This window comes from Takifugu rubripes, chromosome 2 (genome assembly GCF_901000725.2).
Source record: "Takifugu rubripes chromosome 2, fTakRub1.2, whole genome shotgun sequence".
NCBI lineage: Eukaryota > Metazoa > Chordata > Actinopteri > Tetraodontiformes > Tetraodontidae > Takifugu > Takifugu rubripes.
The window spans coordinates 8,773,329-8,785,223 of record NC_042286.1 but is presented as its reverse complement, the minus strand read 5'-3'; the positions used below and the strand labels follow the sequence as shown (position 1 = coordinate 8,785,223).

The 11,895-nt window shown below is 44.7% G+C and overlaps 2 protein-coding genes across 2 annotated transcripts; one reads left to right on the top strand and one right to left on the bottom strand.

Annotated features, from left to right (window-relative positions):
- Positions 1-1,931: 1,931 nt before the first annotated feature.
- ino80c (INO80 complex subunit C) lies at positions 1,932-3,647 on the top strand. The gene is made up of 5 exons (XM_003962670.3): positions 1,932-2,226; positions 2,572-2,676; positions 2,768-2,879; positions 2,991-3,058; positions 3,133-3,647. The coding sequence occupies exons 1-5, from the start codon at positions 1,981-1,983 to the stop codon at positions 3,262-3,264; spliced, it is 663 nt and encodes a 220-aa protein (XP_003962719.2). The 5' UTR covers positions 1,932-1,980; the 3' UTR covers positions 3,265-3,647.
- A 5,825-nt stretch (positions 3,648-9,472) lies between these two features.
- Positions 9,473-11,748, bottom strand: LOC101070801 (homeobox protein six1b). The gene is made up of 2 exons (XM_003962473.3): positions 10,786-11,748; positions 9,473-10,127 (listed from the first exon to the last, which is right to left on the bottom strand). Exons 1-2 carry the CDS (start codon positions 11,343-11,345, stop codon positions 9,833-9,835), a joined length of 855 nt encoding a protein of 284 aa, XP_003962522.1. The 5' UTR covers positions 11,346-11,748; the 3' UTR covers positions 9,473-9,832.
- Positions 11,749-11,895: the final 147 nt, after the last annotated feature.

The following is an 11,895-nucleotide window of genomic DNA, read 5'->3' as shown; positions in this document are numbered from 1 at the left end:
TAGTAGTAGTAGTAGCAGTAGTAGTAGTAGTAGTAGCAGTAGTAGTAGCAGTAGTAGTAGTAGTAGCAGTAGTAGTAGTAGTAGCAGTAGTAGTAGTAGTAGTAGTAGCAGTAGTAGTAGTAGTAGCAGTAGTAGCAGTAGTAGTAGGAGATGTTTCCTCAGCCAAAGGCTTCTGTATTTCTGTATTTCTGTATTTTGTGCCGATGGAGACTCAATAGGTGACACTGAGAGGAAGGACGCACACTGGCTACACGCACTCCGTGACTTGCTGAATGGACTAAAAGTCAGTGGTTCCCCTGATATAAATTGTTGACAGTCGACCCTATAAGTTTATTGCGGCAGCGCCAGAGGAGACAGGTTGACAAAAGGTTCTATAGTGGCGATGGCCTTCATTTTCTTCTGCCTAATAATGGGTTGTTTTCTACGCCAGCCTACAACGTTTTATGAATCCCTGACCTCCTCCCAGTCAACAACTCAGGAACAGTCGCTGCTTGGCCTGTGGGCAGCTGGAGGAGCCCTGATGGATCTCTAATCCGGGTTTAATGGATCCCAAATGGATCACAAACCTGTCTGATAATCCAGGTAGGCTAAAGTCCAGAAGGCCATTTGATTGAGGTAGAGTGCTGTTGCAACCTGAATATTTCAGTTTCGTATTTACTGAATCTCCACAACATTTGGAAGCTAAAATTAGGTTTTCCCAATGTTTCACCCGTTCTCATATACCATATAAAATTCATTTTATTAATGCATAATCCTACCCAATGTATGTCCAACCGTCCCTGGTATTTTCACTATGTCCTAAGGAGAAAAAATAAATTACTAAAATGTATGAATATAAAAAGGGCCTACTCAAAGAGGTCTGACGCCTTTAGCAGAATTTTTGTGTTTTGAACAAAAATCTCACTATCACAATCTTAATTAATAAGATAAATCGGATGGCAGAGCACTTGTATCAAATGTTATAAAAAATAATAATAATTGACCTTGCAAATCTAAATGCCTTAAGTTTAAATTTTAGCTTCACGGATATTTTTTTTATTTATATTGTGGCCTAAAGCACTGAAGGTCCACCATCACATTCCCTCCTGAATGTGGTGGAGGTCACTCAGCAGGAGAAATTTGCCCTTTGCAGCAGGGCTTTTGTTCTCTACCATCGTCTTCACACTCCAACGACTTCTTTTTTGTCTACTGTTCCGTTGAACCACGGTTCTTCCAATGGTTCTTCCAATTAAACACGTTGTTGGTATTTTTTAACGCCATTTTTAAACATCAGACAGTCCATTGAGAGGAGAATTATTATTATTAAAAACGTCTTTATGTCACATGCTATCACCTGACCAATGATCGCTGCAGATGATTCCTCTTCAACAATAAAGTCTCACTTTTGCCGACTTATTTTCGGTGAAATCAAAAAATGCGTGATAATAGTGCCCTCTGCTGGGGATATATTTAATACACCACATGCGGAACATTGCCTCTATTTTAAAGAAGATTTATCTGTAAAGGAAAGCCTTTTACAATTGCACTGTATTAAAATTGAGTTATATGGCTGTAATCTGTGGGTTCAATCAATTTATCTGAAACTCGGTAATGTGGCTTTTACTTTAAGTCCAGTAAAGCATTTTTTGTCTGCAACTCTGCAGGTCATTCTCTGAGAACAGAGTTTGTACTGGATAGTGAGTTGTGCAGGTTTGGCAAACTCGTGTATTGGTCCAATATATAATATTAGTCGTAAATGTAGTGGTAACAGTATTAGCAACAGTAGCTGCAGCAGAATCATCTAAAATCCAAAAATCAATTGAAATCTGAATAATTAATTTTAAAAGTTAAATGTATGTATAAATCACACGTTAAATTACTGAACGTTTAATATTAGTTCAAATGAAACCGATTTATCGTTTGGCTGGCGTCGGTAATCCGGAAGTGAAATCTTTTATATCCGGGTTACGCCATGTTTACATTCTTGGTAATGGAAGGCGAATGTTAAATACTAGCCGCCGCAAGCTTCTCTTGCATTCAAACCAAATTCTGGGAACATCAATCTATAAAATGGCTTCTCAGATTCCGATAACAATTAAGGCACCAGCGGTAGCAGCCAGCGCTGCAGCTGTGCGGGGGAAAAAACGCCCAGGTACCGTTAATCTGACGGTGGTTGCTGCCCCGCAGAGTACCGGCGCTGGCAACAAGAAGAAGAGACCAACGATATCATCCACAGCGCAACAACAGGTAACCTGACCTCTCTTTATGCTCGTTATTAGCAGCAAGCCTCGCCTCTTTTATTTATTTTTAATTTTCTTTTATGGCCAGTGCACTAGATGTAATCTACACGGGAAATAACTTCTGTTGTGTTGGCTGATATTTTCAGGTGTCTATATAGTACATCCTCATTTATATCCTTTTTGTCACTTTTAATGCAACATCGGAAACTAAATCGTATATTCTGTGTTCATTGCAGTCTTATTTATCTTGTTTAGAGTCTTTACATAATCCCACTCAAATAATGACATTAATGACTGGAACATAGTTTGTGCCTGTCTGCCTGAACTGATGTTATCTTTCATGTTCGACTAGATAACAGTGGTGGAGTCGGTGGCTGAGGGAGCAGCTGACAGTGGTCCGACTGTCAACACAGAGTCGACAGCAAAACCTCCGCCCTTCAAGGACCCAGCATTCATGGTGACAGGCTGTGGTGATGTGTGTGGTGTATTCCTGTCTCCTGGCTTACTCCAAATGTGCTGTCTCTATTCTTCTCCTTCACTCTCGATAGCATTCTGGGATCGGTGGAGCAGCAGCTGGGAAAAAGAACAGAACGTGGAAAAATCTTAAACAGATTCTGGCTTTGGAGCGAACTTTACCATGGAAGCTGAGTGATCCTAATTGTGAGTTTATTCAAAAGTCTCCCACACCTGTGTAGCTGCCTTTAGTACTTCTGAGAACTGTGTGAAAAACAAATGTCTATTTCTGTTTTAAAATGTATTATTTGTGCTCAGACTACAGTATTGATGCCCCACCATCACTGAAGCCATCCAAAAAATATTCCGACATCTCTGGACTAATGGTAATTGTGCATTAAAACAAAATGAATGTATTTTGCGAAACAACCACATACTGAATATTGTTCTGTTTCCTTAGGCAAACTACACAGATCCTCAGACAAAGCTACGCTTCACTTCTTCCGAGGAGTTCTCCTACATTCGTCTTCTCCCCACTGATGTTGTGACAGGATATCTCACCCTTCGAAAGGCAACGTGCATTGTACCCTGATAGACGTTCAATGCGCAAATGAGAAACTTGCCCAAAACAGAATTAAACCCACCAATGCTGGAGGATTGTTGGGACCTTCTGGAGACTCTACACTGAAGAAAACATTTAAATGAGTGAATGATGTTTATATATTGGACACTTGTGCCTCTACTGCTGTGTACAATATTATATAGTACTTGAGCACTAGATTTGTAGTCATTTTATCGGACGATCTTGGGAAGCTCTTGGGATCTAAAGGTAGCTTAAAATAATAAAAATATTCCCGAGAATAGCTCGTTTTGTTTGTGTTGTACCGCAGTTTGACCACAGAGTGGAGACAAAGATCAATATACAGCAGTAGCAATCTGTTTAAAACAAATAAAAGAATTAGTATTTCTACTTTATATCTCAACTACAAATGTAACCCACCCAAAGCAAAACACTTTATATAAAAATTAACCCATAGTAGGTTTTAATTTTTGATAATCTACAAAAATCAACTAAAATTGTTTATACCGTCATACGTTAATTTTGAGGTAATTGTCAGTTTTGACCGCCAGATGGTGCAAAAGTTCCAGATTTGAATAAAATCCACCGTTCGGTTGCGGGTTTGACTTGTTTAAATGAAACATCAGTTAAATAAATATTTCATCTGTTGTTTGTTCACTTATCTTATCACTCAGTAGACAATGATGCACGTATCATTTGCCACCTCTCTTTTAACTAGGCAAATTAAATCTCATTACAACAAACAACTGTTAAAATGAATATATGTGTGCTTTATTAAGTGTTATTGTGCCATGTATACAAACAACATTCCGTTAAATTTGGTCCTCTGCTCAAATGACTAAGTCGATGGTGTGAAAATGGATGTGTAAAAAGTGTCTTGGGAAGGCGAGTGCACCAGTTGGGATTTTAGGGGTCTATATTTAAACTCACTGGTTTCCAGTTTCTGCAGCTGTCGCCAAGTTTGAGTTCAGCACCTTGAGCCGTTCTCAGACGTGCTCTTGGGTTATAAACCTGCCAAACTCCGAGTCAGAGAGGCACTCCCCGTCTGTCCTTCACGCTGAACTCCTGTAGCTGCAGAAAGTTCCAATCACCCTGCTGCTGGTGACACTGCCCATTTACCTGCTCGGCCTCATCTGACACCTTTGACTTTATTTGAATTAGAAAGTGAAGGAGTGCAAAGGATCGTTTTCCTGTTCTGTCCAGTTTTTCCTAAAATCAAATGTTTCCAATAATCCAAGAGTTTTACCCAAGACACCATTGTGTTATATCATATAACCATTTAATTGTAAGTCATACTTTGATTTGATGTTTCATCACATTCTTTCTAATTTGAGCTTAATTCTTTGAATTTTTGTTTAATGCTAGATTAATGTTGCTATCATTAGGTACAGTTATAAAACAAAAATCAACATAACCAAGGTCATGGCCCATTTTCCAAAAAATATTCCTGTCTTCAAATGAACGTAACTTCAAATATCTCCATCACCAGGAAACTGTGAAATCTAATTATATCTTTCTAGGTAGGTAGGTAGGTAGGTAGGTAGGTAGGTAGGTAGGTAGGTGGCTAGGTAGGTGGCTAGGTAGGTGGCTAGGTAGGTAGGTAGGTAGGTAGGTGGGTAGGTAGGTAGGTAGGTAGGTAGGTAGGTAGGTAGGTAGGTAGGTAGGTAGGTAGGTAGGTAGGTAGGTGGGTGGGTGGGTGGTGGATGTACAGCAGCCGCGTGTCTAATAACAGAGCTTAGCTGACATTCCAAAGCTGGGGGCACTCTGGTGTGGTGGTAACTCAGAGACAGCGTGGTAATTACCCCCCAGCCGCCAACACCATGCTGCAAATCCAGGAGTCGGCAGCGGGAGGACCAGTGGATCCTTTTCTGTCTCTTCTCCATTAGCCACAGTTTTCAGAAGGATGATATTGATGTGTGACCTCTCCCCTCTTCGATCGAGTGTGTAAAGCAAGTTTGAATCTGCCCGCTTTGACCTCTTTATCTCCCTGCCCTTCTTTTGGGGGATGTCGACTGATCCGCGAGCGCCGAGCCACGGAGGCCTTTTCCCTCTGCTGGAAAACTGGGGCCAGAAGTGGAAGTTTATTTTGCTTGGTGCATGAATATCTGTGGGACGAGGGGCTCCGGTTCATCACTGCTGCTCCCTCAGCCACTAATATTACACTTCATCCCCAACTGCAACCTAATAACTCAGAATCATTTCAGTCTTAGGCCTTTTCTCTCGTCCTTTCCCTGGTTTTCACATCAGATGAAGGCCAAAATAGACCCAGCAGCTTTCCTCTGGCCCTTTTGTCCCTGCGCGGGGAGACGCTTGGCACACACAGGATCGTGTTACAGCTTTCATTTCCTGAATATTTTTCTTTTTTTCCCGCCTGCACGGAACCAAGAAGCGTATTTTATCCCCGTCTGCAGTGTGACAACAAAAAGCTGAGGGAGCAGAGCAGCGGCTCGGATTCTGGCTGCTGTCACTCCGGCTTCAGCGAACAACTGAAGTGCACACAGCTGCAGGGGCCCGCTGCTCTGCGGCACCGCGAGAGCTGGATGGTATTGTTGGGGGGGGGGGGGGCTGAGTTACTTGATATATTTCCCCAGGATAGGTGAGGTGATGCCCTGGAGAGTGAGGTATATTTCATTAGCCTATATCCCATAGCACTTCCTCCCGTTGTGTCTGCCATGCACGCCCCTCCTCTCCAGCCCATTAGCAGCCAGGAAGAGGGGGGGGGGGGGGCTGTGTTTACACTGATGGAGCATTTGTGTGTTTGTTTATTGTGTACAGAAGCAGCACAAGAATCCAGGTTTTAGAAGTCAATAACCCCAGCCATCAGCTAAGGGTAAAGATGCGACACCTGCACTGAACTGAGGGAGTGTAGCCACAACCCTGCACATGTTGTCGTTCACCTGTTTGTCACCAGTTCTGAACCCCCCCCCCCCCCCCCCCCCTTCTTTAATCAGGTGAAGCACACGACGCTGACGTGCTGCAGGGGGGGGTCCACTGTGAGCCTCCTCCTCTCTGTGCAGGAACACTGGGTCATGCGTCACTCATCCCCGCCGGAGGAAAGTGATAAATATTTCTTTCAGCTCTGTCACATGGGAGCTTCCTGTTGAACAAGACGCTCCCCACATTCGGGAGTCCGAGCCGAAGCGCGTGCGCGCTCCCTCCGTGGCTCCTTGACTATGATTCCATTTTTTTTTTGTCCTTTCATCTCTACGACTTAACACAAAATTACAAATGGACGCGCAGGCGCCCTCGAGCCTCAAAGGCGTTCACAGCGTCCCGACAGTATCACAGGGTTGGATTTTTGCTCTTAAATTAGCGTTTATTTATTTTTTGAAAGAAAATTAAGTTGACATTGTTAGAAGCTATTGAATTTGTACGTAATGTACACACACACACACACACACACACACACACACACACACACACACACACATGCCTCTGGCTATGTCCAGGCAGGAACATTGTCAGATCCATGCATCATTGGTAAGAAAATCCCTCTGCCCCCCACCACCCCCCACCTCCACGGTCCTGCCCCTCCATGGCAGACCTGAAAAGATCCTTTTGTCCCTCATCACCCGCCGCCTCCCCCCACCTCTCCACACACACACACACACACACAGCCTGCAGTTATGGATACCTGGGCCCGGCTGACACGCGGGCTCCCATGTGGAGTAAAGCTACCTGCAGGCCCTCAGAGGAGAGGGAGCCTCTCAACTTTTGACTTTTTTTTTTTTTAATAAAAGACGCAGACCGGCTCTGATGCCAGAGCAAACATAGAACCAGACGATGGCGCAGGCCACTATGCGTGTTTATTTGTGCACGTCAGGGCCCTTCCTGCTGTTGATTCAGAGCCACTGCTACTTAGGCCTCTGTCAAACCAAATGCCCTTGTGATGACTCACGTTCTGTTTGCCGTCAGCATCTGTTGTTCCTGGCACCGCCGCGCTCCGGGCTGACGTTACCTCCAGCCTTTGTCATCTGCTCAGCAGGCCCGGACGCCACTTGTTGCACTCCTGGCGGGAGGGAAGACGCAGCCCCCGGTAGTGCGGGTAGATTTACGAGCGCGGTCTCTGTCCCTCCGGATTGGGAAGTGACGGATTGGAGCTTGATTAGAGGCACTGGGAGCGTTTCCGTGCCGGATTGATTTTAGTCTCTTGCACATCCTGAAGGTGACTCTGACGTGCAGCCGCTGCCATGTGGCACTCAGCCGCTTTAATCCTCGCTGCGTCTGTGCCCTTGTTGCTCATGTTGTCGTTAGATTAACAGGTATGAGGAGTCACTTTGGTGGCTTTGTGATCACCTGTTTGCTAATTTGTGAATATTTCTCCGCCCCATGTGCCAAAACTGAAGAGCAAGGGCTGGTGGCCAACCTGATAAATCCCGACCTCTAGGACCTCTGCTGCCTGTGGAGGCCGTTCACATGTTGGTTAGACGCTGCATCATGAACAATAAGAGCAAATCTACGTCATTTTTAATGCATACTTCAGTCATTTATGCTTCCAGCAATACATTTGCTCTGTACTGTGGCTTGTCCACCTTTCTTCACCATCTTGTTCTGACGTTTTTAGTAACCCCGCAGTTTAAACCTGCACCCTGGCAGCAGCACAGTGAACTCATGTTCTCTACTTATTGGAGCAATTTTCTGCTTAATTCAGATATTTAATTCTGTGTTTCCGCCTCCACTTTTCCTGGGCATATAGCTCCAGACCACAGCAGCATGGGATGTCGCATGTTTCGGGATTTGAAAAACATTTCAAATAAAATCCGCTGAAAGTTTGTTTGCTCAGTAAATCAAATCTGAGCAAACGAAGCACATTCGGTGCCATTAAAACGCGGTTTTAATGTGAAGCGGTTGCTGGCAAACTGTCCTTCAGCCTTTTTTCCTAACCAGCCTGACAGTAAACATCTAATTTGACTGAGAGATAACTTTAGGATTTAATTTGATTTAATTAAGATTGGAAACCAACATTTTCCTGGCCTTGAAACCAAGTTTATTTGTGTGTTCACTCTATTTACTTTATGCTCCTTGTACTCATCCCTGAGAGGGACTATTTTTTCACCAGGCTATATTTTTGTTCTGTTTTCATAGTGCAATATTATTTAACATGCCCTGTTGGGAAAAAAATCTAAAATCTATTTTATAAATTAGACTCTTTTTTTTAACCTCTTATTGAACTAAATCCTGACTTCGATGCATCTTCCACAAGAGTTTCACACTTTACATATTAAAAAAAAAAAGGTCAAATAAAAGAGAAGCACTGATTGACTGAAGGTCCACTGAGGACATCCAGACAGACGCATCACTCAAACCCGCCATATGGAAGTCGTCTTCGGCTGATGGATGGGGAGCGCAGCGCCGGTGTTTTTAGTAGACCTGAGGGGCTCTGAGAGGGAGGCCTCGGGCTCCCAGAATAACTCAAGGTCCCACTGCCGCCCTGGAGCCCCACAATCCCCGCAATCAACCAGTAAAGCTGGCAGCGAATGTTTCAGATTAAAGTCAGGAAATCCCGAGCGCTCCCTGCTCCACACAGTTTACCCTGACATGCGCCCGAGGAGAGAGAGAGGGGGCAGAATTATTATTATTACTACTATTAGTATTAGTGTCGTGGTTGATGTCGATGTTGGGATGCCGACGTTAATTAGGATTTAACTTCTTTTTTTTACCATTTGTCCAGCAGCTGCATAATTGGGTTCGAGGGCATCTAAACTGATTTTTTTTTAAAAATATATTTTGTCAGGATATCAATAAAAGTGAAGTGTTGAGGCTCTTTCCTGTGACCCGGAACCAAGAGAGCAAACTCTGGGAGCGAGCAAAGAAAATATGGCAACAACAAAATCAATGATCCGCAGAGGAAGAGGAGGGGGGAGAAAACCTCCACACGCGTGTGTGTGGAACAGACTGGATACTGAAAGAAAGGTAGAGCTGTTTACACACACACACACACACACACACACACACACACACACACACACACACACACACACACACGGACGGACGGACAGACAGAGCGACAGACAGCTGCTGATGTTGACTCAGGTTTTTATAATTAAATTTGCCTTGGACTTGTCATTTTTAACGCCTCATCTCTGCAACACAAAGGCACTCTACTCTTTCAGACCACATTCATATTATTTACCAGCATTTTAAAAATAGTCCCATTATTTACGCATTCATTTAAACACGCTTTTTTTCTATCTTGTAGCGCCACAAAGACCACAGAGACCGATGCATCATTTTTGTTTTATTGGAAACTAATTTATAGTGACTCTAATTAAAACGCTGCTTCTTAGTTTCCAGGATTTTCCTATAATTATTTTTCCTCAACAAAATATTATAAATTAAGCAGTGGGCAGTCCGGGAAGCCTAAGTGTTCCGTTTAGGTCCTCTTTTCGTGTTTCCAAGTTCGGGAGATCAGGGGTGTACAGGTTAAGCGCAAAGAGTTTTAGTTCTAACCAAATTTAACGACAGACAGTCAGTCTCTAAGGGACGCTACAGTGTTATTTCATACATTTATTCAGTCTGATATACTTATTAGTCTTTTTTGAAAGAAGGTGGGGGATGCAAGTGGGACACGCCGCCCTCTTTAAGAGCCCAAATCCACAAGACTGGAGGTTAGAGGTCCTAACAAGGAGTCCTGCAGCTGGTGCGGGTGTCCGTGCATGCTGTGCACCGGCTGTGGGGCACCCAAACCGGACATGGAGTAAGCGGAGGCCCCGGGGTGGCTCATGTTACCCTGGAGCAAAAGCGCTGAGTTCTGGTCGGGGCTCTGCGGTGGGGAAAACTCGTCCTCCGAGCTGGACATGAGAGACTTTCCTCCGTCCAGCGGGGACAGCTGGTTCTGTTTGTTTCCGCCTGCGTTGCTGTTTTCACTGTTCTCTCTGGAAATGACAGCAAGGGGGAACCATTAGAACTTTAAACATTTCATCTGCCTGTTTAGGACGAAAGAGACAGTTTAGACTCATGGCGGGTTTAGTGGAGGTTTTTTTTTTAATATTTAATGCTTAAACTGAAAATGTCTTCTTACTAAAGCATAATAAAGGCGTGTTGTGACATTTTCGGCTTTAGCACTCCTAAGAGTTCAAATGTTTAAATGTTTCAGACGTTCTTCCTCGTTTGAATGACTAAAATAAACTGAGAAATCTAAAAAAAAAACACACAAAACCCTGCCAGATTATCATCATTTGAGAATCTCCTGCTTCATGCGGGCCTAGGCGTAGTTTTCTCTGTTCCTTCAGGTTGAAACACGTCTAACATCACTGTTTCTTGTATCCTTTCTTTTTTCACTTTTTTGTTCACCAAAACACTTAAGGGGACTTATTTTTTCTTTCTTTCTTTTTAAAAAGCCCAAATCATTCAGAATACGATCTGCACGAAAATAAAGCATTTACCAAGATTCCCCTTTTCCTATGGTCGAATCTGTAACTATCAATAATATGTCTTCCATACGTCAATGATTTCTTCTTGTGTATCCACCAAATAGGAGCACATTTTCTCTCTGAAAGCACGCGTGCCCGGGGCTGTGCCGGTGGAACGTACCTCTCCTTGGCCTCTGCGGCTCTGTCTCGCTGCCGTCTGTTTTTGAACCAGTTGCTGACCTGCGTGGTGGTCAGTCCTGTGGCCTCGGCCAGCTCTCTCTTTTCGCGCGGGGATGGATACGGGTTGTGTGTGTACCACTCCCTCAGAACACCTCTGGATTTCTCCTTGAAGCAGTAGCTGGTCTCCTCTCCGTCCCATATCGTGCGTGGCAGGGGGAATTTCCTCCTAACGCGGTACTTCCCGACAGCTCCGAGCGGCCGGCCGCGCAGCTTCTCCGCCTCCACGTAGTGCGCTTTCAGCCAGAGCTGCTGCAGCTTCGGGTGGTTGTGGGGAGAAAACTGGTGGCTTTCCAGGATCTTGTAGAGCTCTCTGAAATTCCCTCGGTGAAAGGCCACCACCGCCTTGGCTTTTAGGACACTTTCGTTCTTGTGGAGGTGGTCGCAAGCGGGCAGAGACCACAGGAAGCGCCCGAGTCTCTCCAAGTTTCCTCCCTGTTGCAACACCTCGCAAACGCACGCCACTTGCTCCTGCGTGAACCCGAAGGACGGCAAAATGGACATGATGTCTGAGAACTCTCCGCCGTCCCAAACGTAAATATCCCAAAAAAAGAGAAGCTGGTTATTTTAAGGTCTTGCCGTGTTGCAATCCGGCGCAATCCGTCCGAGGAGCACGGGCCTATAGCAGATCCGCTCCGCTCCGGCCCCTGATGCGCGCAGCAGTTTTGGGATGTTGATTGTTGGGACAATTTGTTCCTGTTGGAGATATGTCAGGCTTAAAGGGAGGCTGTGCGTTTCGGTGATTGGCTCTCCCTCTGCCCTGCACCGTGTAGAGGAGAGCAGGACTGAGTTTGCAGCTCCGTTTCCTCCCCAGAGGCAGTGCGTCAGGGGCTGAAATAGGAGCGCTCCCACCTCCCGCCCCCACAGTCCTCCTAACGCTCCGAGCGAGCAGGGCTCCACATGAGCATTAATCAATTATTACAAACTACTTAAAACGCTTTATTAACATGTTTTAAGAAAACATCTGCAGATGGTCCCCACAGAAGCGTGGGGACCGTCAACCGATCAGCGGAGTCTAAAACCAACATTTCAGAACTTTCCATTTCAGTAGTTT